Here is an 18,734-nt window from a genome sequence, read left to right on the forward strand (position 1 = left end):
AGTTTTTAGGGTTTTTTTGTTTGCCAGATGACACAGTTGATATCAGTCAAGAATGTACCTAGCAATTAAATTTTCATAGCTGGCGTTAGTTAGATTAAGAGTACCAGTCAGGCAGCTTTTTTATTGTATTGTGTTGCCTAGGAATGTTAACTATATCATATGGACTGAATTGTTTTCCCATAGATAATATATTTCACTATATATAGTACAATGTGTTAGTTTAGAGTATGATCTTATTATCATTGAACCAAAACCAGAATTCTGACTGCTTTCAGTGGATGATCAAGTTATAAGAGATTCTACCATATATAGTCAAGGATGGGTATGTATGCAGACATTTTACTAGAGAGAAAAGATTCTTCTGTATTTTTCTAAACCTTTGAGCAAAACTGAATTTCCATACTAATGTGGCACTGTATATTTACATTTTTTGTTTTTTCATTCTCAAAATCTCTCATTTTACCTGCAACCGAAAATGTTTTCACTTAGTATATAATAATGTTGTCATAAAACATATTTTATAAATAGAGCTATGTGAATTTTATGAAAATACATTTTTCACTGAAAAAATACAGATTTTCTTCAACCAAGACAGCAAGTTCATGTAGATTGTAGTGACTTTTTTTTTTTTAAATGGAGGACATGCTTTTCATTTCAGAAATGTATTTTGTTTTGGAATTTTACTTAATTTTGTATAAAACAAAAAACCTTAAAATAAAACAAAATATCTAATTATAGGTTGAATGAAACATTTCCATTGTTTGCCTTAAAAACATCAGGTTTTTTGTTTCAGGTCAACCTGAATAGATTGTGTTGTTTATTTTTCAGTCCAGCGTTGAACAGAAAAATCTGTTATTCACACAGCTCTATTTATAAATTCATACCCTCCACCCTTTCAATGTATTGGATTATATTTTAAAATTATAACCTTATAGTAAGTCACATGATTTAAAAAAAAAGACTATTTCAGTTACTTTTTGTTGTGATAATTTTGTCTTAAATATTCAGTACCTAACGCGAAATATTTTTCCCACACTAGTTTTGGGTATTGAACCACTCCAGTATGTCTTCGTTATGAAGTTTACGCTTGATGATGGAACAGGAGCACTGGATGCATACCTCTTTGATTATGTAAGTAAACAGAAAGTACATAGATGACAGTTCTTGTTGCATTTGGTCACAGAGATGTTTGCATATGTATATGAATTTGTGCATTCTCTTTGTCATGTGCAGTATTTTAAAGCAAACTATTATAGTGAATAAAATGATCACCACTCCCCATTGATGAAAATGCTGTTTATATCAATACCAGATAAAAGGTTAAATGAGAGAGTTAAAATGAGGGATTTAAAATGGAACTGAAGAGAGGAACTGCACTGGGGGTTGTGACAATGCCCTCCCCCAGAGCACAACCTAGACTGTGGGGGATTGGTGTGTCCCCTTTAACTGGCTGAATCAGGGTACTCTCACACTGTTCTGCTAATGACAATCAACCCATTTTGGATTTCCTCTCATGCAGCCATTAGCATGTAAAGGCACACCCAAAATTACATTCAGGCTCTCTCAGCATGTCATGAACTACTCACAGAGTGTCATTTTACATTGCTCAAGACCTTGATTAGTGAAAACTCATTAATTAGTTCACCTCTTCAAAGGATAGTGGGCATGCTCCAGCCTTTGTAATCTGAGCAGATTACCAGTGAGTTTGTCTAACATCTTGGGGAAAGATCAAATATTAAAATAAGTATATTAACTACAGAATGAGAGAGTTTAAGTGAATATAAGTGCTAAGCATAGAGAAATAAAATGACATTTAAATCCTAAACTTCATCAAACTAAGCAAGATACAGTGCGGGCCGGGAGAACGGCCTCGCTTGCTAGGAGCAGCTGCTGCCGGGAAGAATGCTTCCAAGCAGGAGCAGCAGCAGCTTCTCCTAGAGAGCAAGGGAACAGCTGATGCTGCTTCTGCAGGGGACGTCCCTGGCAGAAGCGGTATCAGCTTCTCTTAGGGTATGTCTACACTACAAAGTTAGTTCGAACTAACTTAGTTCGAATTAGTTAATTCGAACTAAGCTAGTTCGAACTAACGCGTCTAGAACTAAAAACTAGTTCGAACTAGCGTTTTGCTAGTTCGAACTAGCAAGTCCACATTGAGTGGACTCTGAACAGGGCTTAAGGATGGCCGGAAGCAGTGCCGGCAGGGCATAAAAGGAGGACTTAGAGCATGGAGATGCTGTCTCAGGCTAGCCGAGGGCTGCGCTTAAAGGGTCCCGACCCCCCCCCCGGACACACAGTTCTAAGGGGTGCCCCGCTTGCAAAGAAGTTCTGGCTTGGAGTGCCCTGAGTGGCCACACTGGGCACATCACACCACTCGGCCATCAGCCCGGCTGCACTTGCCGCAGGCTGCCATCTGGGGAGAGGGAGTAATTGGGGGGCTGCAGGAGAGCTTCCACCCCCAGAAGCCCGCAGAGCCAGCCCAGTCCTCCCCATCGGGGGCTCGTACCCCATTCCTCCCTCACCTCCTTCCACTTACCCTTCCTTAGCCCCCCTTCTTATTGATGTACAAAATAAAGATAACGTTTCTTCCAACATTGACTCTGTCTTTATTGAAAAAAAACTGGGGGAGACTGGGAAAAGGAGGTGGGAGAGGGGAAGAGAAAGGCTGGGAGAGGGGAGGGCAACTAACATGATCAGGGGTTGGGAACAGGTCCCAGATGAAGAGAGGCTACAGAGACTGGGACTGTTCAGCTTAGAAAAGAGGAGACGGAGGGGGGACAGGATAGAGGTCTCTAAAAGCAGGGGTTGGGTGGAGAGGGTGCATTCAGAAAAGTTCTTCCTGAGTTCCCATAAAGAAGGACTAGAGGACACCAAAGGAAAGGAATGGGTAGCAGGCTTCAAACTAGTAAGAGAAAGTTGTTCTTCTTCACAAAGCAAATAGTTAACCTGTGGAACTCCTTGCTGCAGGAGGCTGTGAAGGCTAGAACTAGAACAGAGTTTAAAGGGACATGAGATCAAGTCATGGAGGTTGGGTCCATGGAGTGGTATTAGCCAGGGGGTAGGAGTGGTGTCCCTGCCCAAAGTTTGTGGAAGGCTGGAGAGGGATGGCACGAGACAAATGGCTTGGTCACTGTCTTCGGTCCATCCCCTCCAGAGTCCCTAGGGTTGGCCGCTGTTGGCAGATATGCTACTGGGCTAGATGGACCTTTGGTCTGACCCAGGACAGCCATTGTAAGCTCAGGGCTCAGGGTCGGGGGTCTCAGCCCTGATTTTCATGCACACCTGCTCCTGGGTGGCCAGGCTGGCAGCTCTCCTGCCCTAGCCGGCCACTTTCCTGTGCCTAGTGCGGAGATCGTGGACGAGGTCCACGATGTCCGCACTAGCCCAGGAAGGTGCTCGCCTCTTGCGGTCCAGGGCAAGCTCCCGGGAGCCGCCAGCCTGGTCCCGGCAAGAGGGGGTGGGCTGGGGGGCATCGGGTGGGTGGCTCTGTGCCGTGCCAGGTGCAGGGTCTGCTAGCTGGGTGCTGGCAGGCTTGCACCTGGCACGGGCACCGTAGCCAGCCCGTGCCCCTTTAAGGGGTCCGGGGCCGGGAGGGGGGCATAGAGTTTCCCTGGTGTTGGCCAGAGTGGCCACCAGGGAAACCTGGGGAGGGCTAGCCTCCCACTAGTTCGAACTAAAGGGCTACACAGCCCTTAGTTCAAACTAGCTAGTTCGAACTAGGCGTTAGTCCTCGTAAAATGAGGTTTTCCTAGTTCGAACTAAGCGCTCCGCTAGTTCGATTCAAATTCGAACTAGCGGAGCGCTAGTGTAGCACCTATTAAAGTTAGTTCGAACTAACGTCCGTTAGTTCGAACTAACTTTGTAGTGTAGACATACCCTCAGAGAGCAAGAGAACAGCTTCTGCTGCTCCTGCCTGGAAGTGTCCCGGCGGCAGCGGCAGCAGCTGCTCCTAGAGAGCAACGGAACAGCTGATGCCGCTCCTACTGGGGACATCCCCGGCAGGAGCGGCATCAGCTGTTGCGTTGCTCTCTACAATAGAGTCCATATCATCCGACATATTCGGTAATCCGACCATGTGTTGGTCCCGTTTAGATCGGATGACAGAGACTCTGCTGTATTAGTAATATTAAGTAATATTAAGTTGTGTATTTTCAGTCATGCAAATGAGAATTCTTATACTGGCTTTCTGTTGACTGCTTGTTCTGAATTTTAATGTATTTTGGCTCTTTCATTTGAAAAGGTTGATGGCCCCTGCTTTATATCCTCAGTTCATGTGTTTGGAAAAATATTGGCTCAAACATGGAGTCAAGCATCACCTCTCCTGATACCTTGATGAGTAACTGAGTTAAACAATCCCCACTGTGTAGCACATGAGGATCTTTTTTATTGAATTGTAAATCTCTTGTTTGCAATGCACCTGCTGGTGTGAATGGCTGGTGAGGGTCGCTTAATATGCATCTGAGTGTGGTTCACCCCTTTGTTGCCACTGGAGAGCTTGCTATAGGTATTTTTCCTAAACTCCCAACATATTAGAGTAATAACCGTATAGTAAAATCTCATAACTGCATATACAGTGGTGATACACATATTTTGACATAACAGTGAATTTCAGCAAATTATGACTTTTCATGAGAGATCTTAAAAGGCATTTTTGTGAAAAATATCATAATCATACACAAGGGATTAATGTGGAGGCTACATAAGGTGGTAATTTGAAATACATTGTCACAGGGATATAGAGTATGTTGTGTTTCCACAAAGTGCCTAGATAAGTTCGCTGAATTTTTCTTTGTCATGGTGTTAAAATCACCCTCTCTGATTGCTTTGGACTTGATGCTTGAAAGTCATTGAGAATGACTATGGAGTGGGGAGGGGTGTTAGCACAGGATTATGTAACTACTCTGACAATTCTAGTTCCTTACTTGGTAAATTGCTGCCAAAACCATATAGCTGTCCAACCTTTACATCTAGTTTTTTGATATAGAAGTTTAGGTAATAGGAGTTCTTGCTTGATTGACTAGCGTCTCTTAGATTGTATTCATCTAGCCACCAAATAAATGTTAGTTCCTGCTCCCAGAAAGATAATTATTTGGCATACTTAGACACTTGGTCTCCACATTTACCATAGGTTTATACATTCACTCAGTGAGACTTACACGTTTTGCTTAAATTACATGCCTCCTTTTCCCAATTTTCTGAAATAGAAATAGCATTGATATGTGAGGGATTAGCTAAATGATTCCGTGCTTTTTAAATGCAAAATATTTTTCATATGCATATGTAATAGATGTATTACTGTGTGGAAAAATAGAAGATCCTTTTTCATACATTACATACATTCACAATGGCAGTTATACTAGTCATGAGTACTGTGCATTAGGATGTAAGAGTTTAACCAGTTAACCAATAAGCATTGGTTTATCAGTTCCAGCTGCGGTTCAACTCATCTGCCGATGCACGCCAGCTGCCAGCTCCGCTCCTAGGAGCCAGTTGCCACCATGTGTTTTCTACTGCAGAGCCCACAGCACAGCCAGCTCCTTGAGAGTAGGGCTGGCAGCCAGGAACTGATGCCTGGCCTTCAGCACAGGGCAGCAGCCGGCTCCTTGGGAGCAGGATCGGCACCTAAGAGCAGGCGCACAGCCTGCTGTGTGGAGCAGCAGCCAACTCCCTGGGAGCAGGGTCAGCAATCAGTGTGCGTTGGAAGCCAGCTTATTTATATAATATGCACCGTTTGCCAATTCATTCCCAGGGGAGCCGGCTGCACTGCAGGCTCTGCAGTATAAGCCTTAGCATGTATAACTGCTAAGATTTTTGACAGTTACTTTTTTAAAATGTTTTTATATCCCTACTCTGCATGTCCCATATTTTGTGTATCTGGGCCTTCATACTTCATTTAAATAGCTGTTTGTGTGCAATAGACATTTATTTTGGTTGCCATTTGGTTAGTGCATACCTGCTGATAATTTCAGATAGTAATGGAAACTTTAAGAAGTCTGAGGGCTTTGACAGGATGAAAAGATATCAATAATGCTAATCTGAGATAGCATTATATTTGTTTTATATTACACTGCAGCTTTGGAATTATCTAAAGCCAGCTGGGCTTTTTTGGTCCTCTGTTTCACAGCTTGGAACTTCCTCACCTCAAAAAATATATACAAATTAATATATAAATATATATTTTACCAACTGTGCCAACTGGCTTCCAAATAGACAGTAAAAGGCAAATATTTTTCTCTTTCTTTATTTAATACATTCTGTATAACAGGTTAAAAGGCTCTTCTCTTAATATATGAAGGCCTTTAGTTGCAAAGGAAACTGAAGCCCAGCAGTACCTACGTTTTTTCTCTTCTTTCCTTTCTGCTGCACCTCTCCTCTTCTTTGAAAGTTGTTCTTTTAAATTGACAAATGAATCTGGAGGAGCTGCTGAGTGCCACAACTGTGCTGTGAGAGAGAAGGGAAAAGAGGAGGGGGCAATTTTCTTTTGAAATGTCATATGCACTTCAAAGGGAAACTTCCATTTTCCTCTGCCCAGACTAAGGTGTTCCAGCAGTGCTTGAGAAGAAGAACAACTACTTTGAAGTATAACTTGAAACTAGCTTCTCCTCAGATGTTTATAGCAATGCTGCCAGTTAATTTTCTTATCCTGATAGTTGAAGTTAAAGGAGCTGGGGAGAAGATTGAGCCAAAATTATGGGATGGTGGTGGGAAGAACTTGGAAGGAAAAAGGGAATAATCTTAAACTGGCCCTCTCTGACCCTTTCCCACCTTTTGGTAATTTTCCATTAAACTTCTAGTATAAAAGTTAAACTGAGGAGAAAGTATTCTCACATTAATTCGTGTAAAAGAAAGTGTGAGTTGAACATGAGTCTCTGGACATAAAACGTATTGTTATTTAGTGCTTAGAGGTTGATCAGGAAAGACCCTGTTTTGCTAGGTGACAGGTCAGCTGGGTTCTAGGGGGAGGGAGTCAAGATTGGGCAAGAAGTGTGGGGGGAAGGGACACAAAATTAAATTCTAGTCCAAGTTATGTTAACATAATTATGCTATAGTGAAAATTGGTATACAGCTCCCCTACTCTTTTGTTTCATCATTCTGCATGCTCTACTTTTTATAGTGGGAGAATAAATTGTTTAAAACCCACTCACATCTTTTAAAACAGAAGAATGAGAATTCTACTAATATAGGTTCTGATTCTTCTATCCTTACTCCTGTTTTATCTTACTCCTTGGGATTTGCATTTATAGCCATGGGAAAATTTGAGGAGTAAGGTATTATTGAATTTAAGGATAACAAAATTATGTCTGACTCATTTCTGTCTGTCTGTCTGTCTATCATACTTAGATGCTCCAATCACTGGAGCTGGGCAGTTTAGAGGAGGAATATTATTTTTGCTAAAAAATACATTTGGGGGGACTCTGAAACGATTCACAAATTTGTGCTTAATTTGTCAAATAGTTTTTCCAAGAAAAAAAAAGAAAACAATATCAGAATCAAAATGTTTCATATCAACCATTTGAAAACATTATTTTGACATTTTATGAAATATTTCTTTTTTACTTTCATTATGAATTAATCCATTTTAAAATTTTGTCCAACTGAAAATTATGAAAATCACAGAATGATGAAAAACATCCCAAGCTGACTGAATCAAAAGAAAAATCTTAAAGAAATAATAGTGTGTCTACCTAAAACATTTCAGTTGATTCAAAACAGAAAAAAAAATTGGAAAACTGAATTTCAGTTTAAATCAAATGAATTTGTTTTGTTGTTCCCACATTTTTTGGTTCCACCCCCCTTCCAACTGAAATTATTATTCACTCGGCTCTAATAGTATCTGTGCACCTCATAATCTTTAAAGGATTTAATCTTAAACAGCATGTGTGTTAATACGGTGGTATTTCACTTTTTTTGGTGGTCTGAGTCTTTGAGCACACTATATGTCTCAAGGTTAATACCATACGCACTCCTGCTCTGGTTTGTTTTTGTCTGTGTCTGATTGTTTTAAAAATACTGAACTGAATACTGAACTTCCTTTTGTCATTTTAGTATCTTCATAAGAGCTTACTAAAATAACTCTAACTAATGATGCCTAATTTATTTATTTTTATTTTTTCTCCTCAAAACCCTTCCACTTTGCTCAGGAAAAGTTTTTCCAGATTCCTGCCTCTGAAGTCCTTACCAGTAATCTTCTTCAGGAGAAGATGGAAATGATCATGAGTATGCTTTGTCCTTCAGGAACAAAACTAGGTCAGCTGTCACTTTTTGTTATCTACTATGAAATTTGTAAAGTTAAGCTGAATGCGCCATTCATTTATTATAAATATGATGAGAGCACAGACCAAATTCAGTACTACAAAATTGTAAGGAAATTGTTACTTACATTTGTGTAAAGTATCAGAGGGGTAGCCGTGTTAGTCTGAATCTGCAAAAGCGGCGAGGCACCTTATAGACTAACTGAAGTGTAGGAGCATAAGCTTTCGTGGGCAAAGATCACCTATGGTGATCTTCCAGAAAACACCATCCTACCCACCATGGATGTAGAGGCTCTCTACACAAACATCCCACATGCAGATGGAGTACAAGCTGTCAGGAACAGTATCCCTGATGATGCCACAGCACAACTGGTGGCTGAACTCTGTGAATTTATCCTCACACACAACTATTTCAGATTTGGTGACAACATATACCTTCAGACCAGTGGCACTGCTATGGGCACCCGCATGGCCCCACAATACGCCAACATTTTTATGGCTGACCTGGAACAACGCTTCCTCAGCTCCCGTCTACTTACACCCCTTCTCTACCTATGCTACATCGATGACATCTTCATCATCTGGACCCAAGGGAAGGAGACTCTGGAAGAATTTCACCATGATTTCAACAGCTTCCACCTCACCATCAACCTCAGCATGGATCAATCTACACGGGAGGTCCATTTCCTGGACACCACGGTACAAATAAGTGACGGTCACATCAATACCACCCTATACCGAAAACCTACCGACCGCTACACTTAACTGCCTGCCTCCAGCTTCTATCCTGGACACACCACATGATCCATTGTTTACAGCCAAGCACTGAGGTACAACCGCATATGCTCCAAACCCTCAGACAGAGACCTACACCTACAACTGATCACATGCATCTGATGAAGTGGGTCTTTGCCCACGAAAGCTTATGCTCCTACACTTCAGTTAGTCTATAAGGTGCCACAGGACTTCTCGCTGCTTTTACATTTGTGTAGTGTATTACCATTGGTTTTCTTTTTTAAAAGAAGGGTCTTTGGAAACAGGAGTAATAATTCAGTCACTATAGAGGCCATCAGGATGTACTGTTCATTCATGCTGATGTAAATTCAGTATTCTATACACACATGTATATCCAGGCAGTGTTAGACGTGTAATTCACATTCACATGGAAGTTAACCAGAACACCTTTATTTAAAATATCACAATACCCTAGTGAAAATTAATAGAGAATTCAGTCTGAGCCCCTCACTTTAGGCTTTATTTCTTCCATTGAATGCACACACAAAGTTGGAGCACCCTTTCCTGCAGGAAACCCCTATGGAAAGTGATGCAGGGTAAGGAAATCTCCTTGAAGATCTCATCAAAGAGTTCCTTTGGGCATTTCATCTGGGGCATCAAGTGGAAGCTTCCACTAGGCTGTCCGCATAGATCTGTTTGTCTTTGCCATAACTCTGATACTCAGGAGCCTGTTTCCTCACAGTGCAAGGCCAGTGCACCCATGCACTCTTGTTTCTGGGAACCATCAACTACCTAATGCAGAGGGTGTTCCATGGAATGGAACATATATTTCAGCAGTGCATTATCTGCTCCATATATAACCCTTTGGTGAGAACAGAGGGAGAATAATGATGCAAATCCCACTCTGCTGTCTCCTCCTCCAGTGTTTCTCAGCAGAGACTAAACAACTCTGTATGAGAAAATTCAAAATCCTTTTTTAGTTTTCCTACTAGTCATCTGAGTAGTGTTACTATTCCTAGTTAAAGGCTATGTTGAAGTTGCACTTTTTTTTTTATAAAAGCTGAAAATATATGTCAAAATGTACACTTTGTTTTTGATTTGTAGATGACTTACCATGGTTGGAATGCTTCATCAGGTCTTACAATGTCAGAGATGGAATGGAACAGCAAGTCTGCTATCAAATTTTTGACACTATGGTTGCTGAAGATGTTATCTAGTAATATGTATTATAAGAGATTTATTAACATGGATTACAAAAATGTTGAAGTTAAAAATACCATAAAAGCTTTTGTATAACATATTGTGTTCTGTGTTGAGAAATAATAATCAGGAAAGCAAATGTCTTTTTTTGTTTGTTTGTTTTTGCATCTCACCTGTGTACTAAGGCTTTAGCTCTTATGTTCCTGAATTAAAATTAAGTGGACATACGAGGTATTTATGACTTGCCCTGGGCTAATCCAGTGAGTCAAGTAGTAGTTAAAGTGCCCAGCACTTCATGGGAGTGGTAACTATGTGGTAGAGACTGTTAAAAGTAGGTTAATAGCCAAAGGTTTCAAGCTATTACATCCCTGAAAATTATCATTGACCTAGAGTCAAATTTAAATGGACATTATAAAGTATAAATGTTTTGTAATATATGAAGAATAAACATGATTGTGCTCTGTTTATGAACCTATTTTAATACGAAAGAGTAAGTGATTTGAGCAAAGCTGGGGAAACAAGGCTCTTCCATTAACTTGTGCTCCCTCACTTTATTCTGTACAAATCTATTTTAGGATTCTAAAAACACATGGGCTTTTTCCTTGCTTTAATTTCTCATTGATATGTAGATTGTAGTAAGCTCTTCCTGCAGTCCTGATGCATGCAAGTAGTGTCCTTGACCTCAGTGGATCTATTTGCATGAGTTAGAATTACTGATCTGATTTAGAAATACAAAGTCAGGCCATAAAATCAGGGATATTTAAAATATTAAAATGAATACTAATATTTATTATATTGTGAGGATGGTAAAGTCAGATATATTTGGGGTCATATTTGACATCACTTCTTCTTTAAATTGTGTACGTGCAGAGGTTCTTGCACATAGTTTGACTAAATTTAGAATCTGATTATACTGTCTTGATTGCTTTTCTCTTTTGTGTAATTAGATTGGTTGGCCAAATTTAGAAACATTTTCAGGCCAATCAGTGACTAGCTGGAAACCACCGTGGAAACAGTACAATTGCTTTTACCTTGCATTCTAAAGTATTTGCCCCAAATTCAGAATAATTTTCTAGAGAATAATTTTAATGTAAAAGTTCTCACTAGGGGAATATGTTTCTTGTCAGCAAGGAGAAAAATCACGTAACACTTGCAAGGAGGATTTTTTTAAAAGGGAGCATGGAGATATTTAAAATAGTATTTATAGTTAACTAGTACTAGGATACTAAATCAAATTATTTTGCAGTGTTCTAAGAGAGATTTAGTAGAATAAACTATTATGTTCACTCACTATTTCATCCAATTATGAATAGATTTAATGTATTATTCTAAAAATCTCTCCGAGCCATAGAAACATTGAGTCATAAACCTAGACATTATATGCTTTCTCAGTTATCGTGTAGATAGAAGGTTCGTCAATATGGGTAGATGATGGGTCACTTTCAAGGCAAGGAGAAACTGTCAGCCTGATTGAATGAGACCATCAGCTTGCCAAGCAAGGAACAACACTGGCAATTGTTCCGAGAGGAGCTGCTTGCCTCCCTTTGGCCTGATGAGAGATATGATAAGTGAATTATTTTAATTTCTGTGTAATTAAACTCCTGAAGCACTCATAAATAAGAAATATACAAGTCCTTGCTATATAATGGGTAGTTTATCACTAAAACTATAAAGCAGACCTCTTTTCGGATAAGATTTGTATAAAAGCCTATATTTCTGGTTGGGTTACATGACATAAATCATATCATGCACTGCAAAATCATTAGTAAAAAGTATGTATGAAATTGTAACTGTTTTTATGTAAATAAAAAGTCATGTTCTTGTACATCGTTGCAGGCATTAGTATCTCTCTATATATACAAACATTTTTCGTGCCAGATGACAGAATGACATCATCAGCCTAATTGAAAGTGGAGTCTCAGCATCTTGTTTACTTGCAGTTCAACCAGAACCAGCTGCAAAACTGAGTTCTGGCTATAGATCCATCTGTAACACATAGTACGTGAGCAACAGATCAATTAATCCTTTTTTTTCTATACAGCTTTGTTTGTTCATTTATCTATATAAACAGTGCAAGATTAACAGGCTGTCTGGCTGTAAAAGCTGCCAGAGAGGAGAGGAGTGTTGGTGAGCGTAGCAAGCATAGGGTACAGCCTCCGTAATACATTTTAAAGTAAACCTGTTGAAAAGTAATAGATTAGTATATATAAGACTTACACTTCAGTGTAAATTTGTTTTCACTATCACTGATATTTGAGATTCTTAGCAGAACATTTTTAAATCATTTAATAATTGTAGATGTAGCATTTAAAGTGGTCTGGCTATTGAATATTGTAAGTATTTAGCTAATTAATAAACATATTTTAAAATAATGAGCTCTTTGCTCAGACTTAACTTTTGAATATCTGTTCTCAAAAGTACAAAAACTTCTGCTGCCAATGGCCTTCATCCAACAAAGTGCATTCTTAGATTCTTAGATTCTTTGCTGATTTGGAACCTAATTAATGAATTGTCATGTCAGATGTATTTTATTTGAGATTTTCAATGCTCACGAAAGATTTGAATTTGTTACAACCACTGTTCACAAACTTGTCTCAGTGTTGACAGATCCTTCTGTAGGTGTGATTGAGCAGCGTTCTGTCTCCTTGACTGTTTTATTCCTTATATGTTTCTGTGGAGCAGCCAACTTGGAAGTCAGCTGGGATAGTAACTTCTGTGATACAGACAGTTTCTACTCTAATCTGAACTGAGAGCATAAACTCATTCTAACTTCCTGTGGGTCACACCTTTTACAGTAATGGACCAGTTACCATCTTCTTCATAAAAGCAAGAAATTCTGTCTCCCATTTTCAATCACTTGGTCACATTTTCTGGTTTCTTTCTGAAACACATTTTAAAATTAAATCAAATGTTCCTTGCAGAACTGACTAAATGAGATAGCTGAGGTCCATCGGTGTAGTAGTATTTCTCCATAGAATTAATTTGTTACAGATGTATTAAAATGTTAAGTTTACATTTGATACAATGAATGTGGGAAAAATCAGAATGCTTTGAATGGGGAATCTGATATCTGCAGTTTGTCATGGAAAGCAGAAAATGTCATTTAACCCTCACTTTCTTTTCCTTCTGCCATTCCCCAATAATATTCAGTGTTTCACTACTTTAAAATTACTTGTCTGCTTATAATTTTTAGTAAGGCTAGAAATGCTTTCTTGTAAAAATCTCACAAGGAATCATCACTTCTCTGGTACTATGTCCATATTCAGATCATAAAGCAGCTAATTTAGACTACTCTTCTATCATAAATTAGACTACTCTTCTATCATGTTTTCCATATGTTTATTTCTCACTGCCTGTGAGGCCTATTTTGGAATCTACCTAAAATGTTCAGGGGTTAGTTTTTGTTGCTACCTCTTCTACACAGGTTGCCATTTCTACTTTGGCTAAAATTTGCAAAGAATAACATTTCATTTATTGTCCCTATTCAGTTTATAAAACACACAATTTGAAGTCTTAAAGAGCTTGTCTTCAGGTGTTATCAAGTTGCAAAACTGTATTTGTATAGAGTGAGTTATTTTAACCTTTTTCCTGTCATCTAAATGTAACTTTTAGACAGGAAGCAATAGGGTAAAAGGAGAATGTGGGAGAAGAGGAGTAAACAGTGAGAGCACAGAAAAAAGTGTTTAGTTTTGATAACTTTCTCCTTTACACTTCTTGTAATGACTGCCTATATAGAATTGTAAGTATAGTATGCTACAGCAGTGTGCTATGTACATTAGAACCTCAGAGTTATGAACTCACCAGTCTTCAGACACCTCATTTGGGACAGGAAATATGCAATCATGCAGAAGAAGAGACAAAAAAAAAAGAAATACTGGGCAGTACTGTGTTGAATGTAAAATACTAAAATTAAAGGGAAAGTAAAAAAAAATTAACAAAGGAAAGGAAACTCGTTGAAATTAAGGTAGTTAAAAGCAGCATTTTCTTCTGCATAGTCAAGTTTCAAAGCTATAATAAATCAATATGCAGTTTTAAACTTTTGAAATAACAAGAGATATGAACAACCTCCATTCCCAAGGCATTCATTGACGGGTATACTGTACAAAGACTCTGTCCTGGAGCATTTACAATCAAGGGCATATGCTCATATAACACAAGATGCAGGTTCCTACTTATTTTGCAAAAGATTCTGTCTTAATTCATTAGCAAAACTCATTTCTAGAGCCCTGTGCAGATACAAAATTTGTATTCACTCCGAATCTATATCTGAAAAAATGAGGCATGGATGTCGCATCCATATCTGCAGATGTGGATACCCGCTGATATAAAGTAGATAATCATGGATTTGCAAGGCTCTATTCATTTCTACCCCTTGATTTCTATGGGATATTGAAATTTCTCTGCAAAATTGTTCTGGGACATTCAGAGCAGGGGAAAGTCCCCAGCATTGGAGCATTGCATCCCAGAGTGGGAAATGCCCAGTGACAGGGAAAAGCACATGTAAAAGTGAACAAACTGAAAAGTTAGGGAGGGTCTGAGGAAAAAAATAGGAAAGTCAAAGGTTAAAATTCTCCATTTCTTTAGAAAAGTGCATACTTTCCAAAAGCACCTAAAATAACTTGGGGACTTAAACCTCACTTTCATAGGTGATTTAGGACCTTATCTTACTGAAATTCTTTAAAATATAGGCTCTTAAATGCTTATAGGTTTGTGTAGATGAGGATATGCCAAGTGAATTAAGCTAAACTTAATTAAGGCCACTTTAATGAATACCAGCATCCACACAAGCATTTAATGCAGTGTAACTAATCCTCTTCAAATTCAAAAAATATTTACTGAATTTGGATTAATTCTCCTGTATGTCCCCAAATTAGCAAGCCCTAAGTGACTTTTAAAATGCATATCCTGTCTCATGTTAAAGGGAACTACTACATACATGAGAAATCATCTAAGAATAAAAGAAACATCCGGGATGGCAGCTCTTAAGTGACTGATTACTGTCCCCTTTTTTTATCATAGCGGGTACTAGACATATAGAAGACTTGGAATCCTTTGCTTATGCTCCCCTCAAGTCCTTTGACTACTGGGGAAAAGAGGAAGAAGTGAGTCTGGGGGAAAAAAAGATAGTGGGGCAAAAGTTAATAGCAGGAGAAATACGATATTTTGTCTGAACTGAGACGAATGGTCCATACTACAGGAATTCTGTAGCCACAGGACTTCAGTAACCACTGAATTCATCACTGTAATAATGTATCTCTAGTATAAGTCACTAATTTTGAAGGCGTTATACTGTGCAGTTGTGAGTAGACCCAAATCCAATAAAAGAACAGAAGAACGTGATGTACTCTTCGCAGATGAGTCTGAATGGTAGCTGGGTTAGTCTGTGTCGGCAAAAAATAAAGAGTCTACAAAACAAACAAAAGGCTAACAAATACATTTGGACATAAGCTTTTATGGGTAAAACCCCTTCATCAAATGCATCACTTCCCTCCATACATCTGACAAAGTGGTTTTTACTCACGAAAGCTTATGTCCAAATAAGTCTGTTAGGGTATGTCTACACTACAAAGTTAATTCGAATTAACAGACATTAGTTCGAATTAACTTTGATAGGCGCTACACACGCGAACCACTAGTTCAAACTTAATTAGAACTAGCGGAGCACTTAATTTGAACTAGGTAAACCTCATTATACAAGGACTAACGCCTAGTTCGAATTAACTAGTTCGAATTAAGGGCTGTGTAGCCACTTAATTCAAACTAGTTGGAGGCTAGCCCTCCCCAGCTTTCCCTGGTGGCCATTCTGGGCATGACCAGGGAAACTCTTCTGCCCCCCTCCTGGCCCCAGATCCCTTAAAGGGGCACGGGCTGGCTACGGTACCCGTGCCAGGTGCAAGCCTGCCAGCACCCAGCCAGCAGACCCTGCAGCTGGCACGGCTCAAGCCGGCCACCCGCTGCCACCCAGCCCTCCACCTCTTCCCAGGACCAGGCTGGCAGCTCCCGGGAGCCTGCCCGGGTCTGCAAGAGGCAGGCACCCGCCTGGTCTAGTGCAGACATCGTGGACCTCGTCCACGACCTCTGCACTAGGCACAGGAAAGTGGCCGTCTAGGGCAGGAGAGCTGCCAGCCTGGCCACCCAGGAGCAGGTTTGCATGAAAATCAGGGTGGTCCAGTGAGACCCCTGACCCCGAGCCCTAAGCTTAGAATGGCCGTCCTGGGTCAGACCAAAGGTCCATCTAGCCCAGTAGCCTGTCTACCGACAGCGGCCAACACTAGGGGTCCTGGAGGGGATGGAACGAAGACAATGACCAAGCCATTTGTCTCGTGCCATCCCTCTCCAGCCTTCCACAAACAGAAGCCAGGGACACCATTTCTACCCCCTGGCTAATACCACTCCATGGACCCAACCTCCATGAATTTATCTAACTTCTCTTTAAACTCTGTTCTAGTTCTAGCCTTCACAGCCTCCTGCAGCAAGGAGTTCCACAGGTTGACTCTTTGCTTTGTGAAGAAGAACTTTCTGTTATTAGTTTGAAGCCTGCTACCCATTCATTTCATTTGGTGTCCTCTAGTCCTTCTATTATGGGAACTAATGAAGAACTTTTCTATATGAACCCTCTCCACACCACTCGTGCTTTTATAGACCTCTGTCATATCCCCCCTCAGTCTCCTCTTTTCTAAGCTGAAAATTCCCAGTCTCTTTAGCCTCTCTTCATATGGGACCTGTTCCCAACCCCTGATCATTTTAGTTGCCCTCCCCTCTCCCACCCTCTCTCTTTCCCTCTCCCACCTCCTTTTCCTAGTCTCATCGAATTTTGTTCAATAAAGAGAGTTTCTATTTTTGAACACACGTGTCCTTTATTTTGTACATCAGGAAGGGGGGGCTAGGGAGGGATAAGTGAAAGGAGGTGAAGGAGGAATGGGGTATGAGCCCCCAATGGGGAGGACTGGGGTGGCTCTGCGGGCTCCTCAGGGTGGAAGCTCTCCTGCAGCCCCCCGATTGACCCCCCCCAGATGGCAGCCTGCGGCAAGTGCAGCCGGGCTGATGGCTGAGTGCTGTGATGTGCCGAGTGTGGGCACTCAGGGCACTCCAAGCCAGGACTGCTTAGCAAGCGGGGAACCCCTGAGAACTGTCTGTCCAGGGTGGGGGTCGGGTCCCTTTAAGCACAGCCCTCGGCTAGCCTGAGACAGCAACTCCACTCTCTAAGTCCTAATCTGATGCCCTGCCGGCACTGCTTCCGGCCATCCTTAACCTCGGTTCAGGGTCCATTCAATGTGGACATGCTAGTTCGAATTAGCAAAATGCTAATTTGAACTAGTTTTTAGGTATAGATGCACTAGTTCGAATTAGCTTAGTTCGAATTAACTAATTCGAGTTAAGTTAGTTCAAATTAGTGCTGTAGTGTAGACGCACCCTTAGTCTTTAAGGTTCTACAGGATTCCTCATTGTCTTTACAGACAGGAAGCATCATGGAGGAAGGCTTTGTCATGGTTTTTCTGTTAGAGAAGAGAGGAGCAGATATGGATGTGGTTATTTTAGGTAAATAGTGAGCATTTCTTAAGAGCTGTACAGGAAAAGATTAATTGTGTACAGCAGAAAACAGGGACTTATGGGTGTTTGAGTGCTGCATTGCCCTGGGAGGACCAGAGGAAAGAAAGTTTTACTTGACACCATAACTGCTTTACTTTATTGAGCACTGCTAGTTTTTTACATGGGTATGGTTTATCTTTTCCATATACATGTTCAAGATGGTGTTTCAAAGAGCTGCTGTAATTTGGTCATTTGTCTTTTACTTCTCTGATCTGATTTTTTTTTTAAATTGATCACAAGCCCTCTATCCAAACAGTTTATTTGCAGAATTTGTCCACTTTCAAGTTAATGATATTCAGGTTTCTTCGTCGAGTAGTGTCCCCGAGGGTGCTCCACTCGAAGTGCTGGGTCCATCCCAGCACCACAAAATGGAGAAACTTCCATAGCAGTAGCCTGCCGGCCCACGCATACGCTCCTGTTGCCTCGCGCCGTTACAGCTGAGCTCAGGCTGGCTTGTCAGTTTCCTTCAACCGTCCGTGGCCGCAGACGGATCTAGGACGAGCTCCCTCTCCGCCTGAGGAGAAAAGGGAGACTTTTCCTTAGAAACCTATTACGAGACAATTTAGAGTAAGGGTAGTTGTTAATAGTATTACTAGTTAGTTCTCAGGTTTTGTTTCATTCTAGTTTATAGTCTATTAGTAGCCTTAAAAAAAACAAAAACTGTTTATTATTATTATCTGATAACATGCCTGGCTTCAAGAAATGTTCCCAATGCCAGGAGGCAATGCCTGACTCAGACGGGCACTCGCGATGTGTTAAATGTTTAGGGGATGGGCACATCCCGTTGAAGTGCCCTCTCTGCATGAAATTGACAGCTCGTGCTCGGCGTGATAGGGAAATGCGACTGAGGATGATTTTGTTTAACAAAGCCCGCTGTCTCAGGAGCGCACCTGCCTCGCTCGCCCGTGAAGGAGCTCCATTAAACCACCAGACTACCGCACCGCAGGAGTGTGCCGGACA

General features: G+C 40.6%; 1 protein-coding gene across 6 annotated transcripts in view; it reads left to right on the top strand.

The window, feature by feature from the left end:
* The window catches only part of POT1 (protection of telomeres 1), a 152,212-nt gene extending 140,203 nt beyond the window's left edge, over positions 1 to 12,009 (top strand). For all 6 annotated transcript variants that reach the window (XM_075928408.1, XM_025184410.2, XM_075928396.1 and 3 more), the window contains 3 exons: positions 1,040 to 1,131; positions 8,139 to 8,244; positions 10,089 to 12,009. In XM_075928408.1, coding sequence (XP_075784523.1) covers positions 1,040 to 1,131; positions 8,139 to 8,244; positions 10,089 to 10,201 — 311 coding nt within the window. In that variant the 3' untranslated portion in view covers positions 10,202 to 12,009. The remainder of the gene's footprint in view (positions 1 to 1,039; positions 1,132 to 8,138; positions 8,245 to 10,088) is intronic.
* The last annotated feature ends 6,725 nt before the right edge of the window (positions 12,010 to 18,734 follow it).

This window comes from Pelodiscus sinensis, chromosome 1 (genome assembly GCF_049634645.1).
Source record: "Pelodiscus sinensis isolate JC-2024 chromosome 1, ASM4963464v1, whole genome shotgun sequence".
Lineage (NCBI taxonomy): Eukaryota > Metazoa > Chordata > Testudines > Trionychidae > Pelodiscus > Pelodiscus sinensis.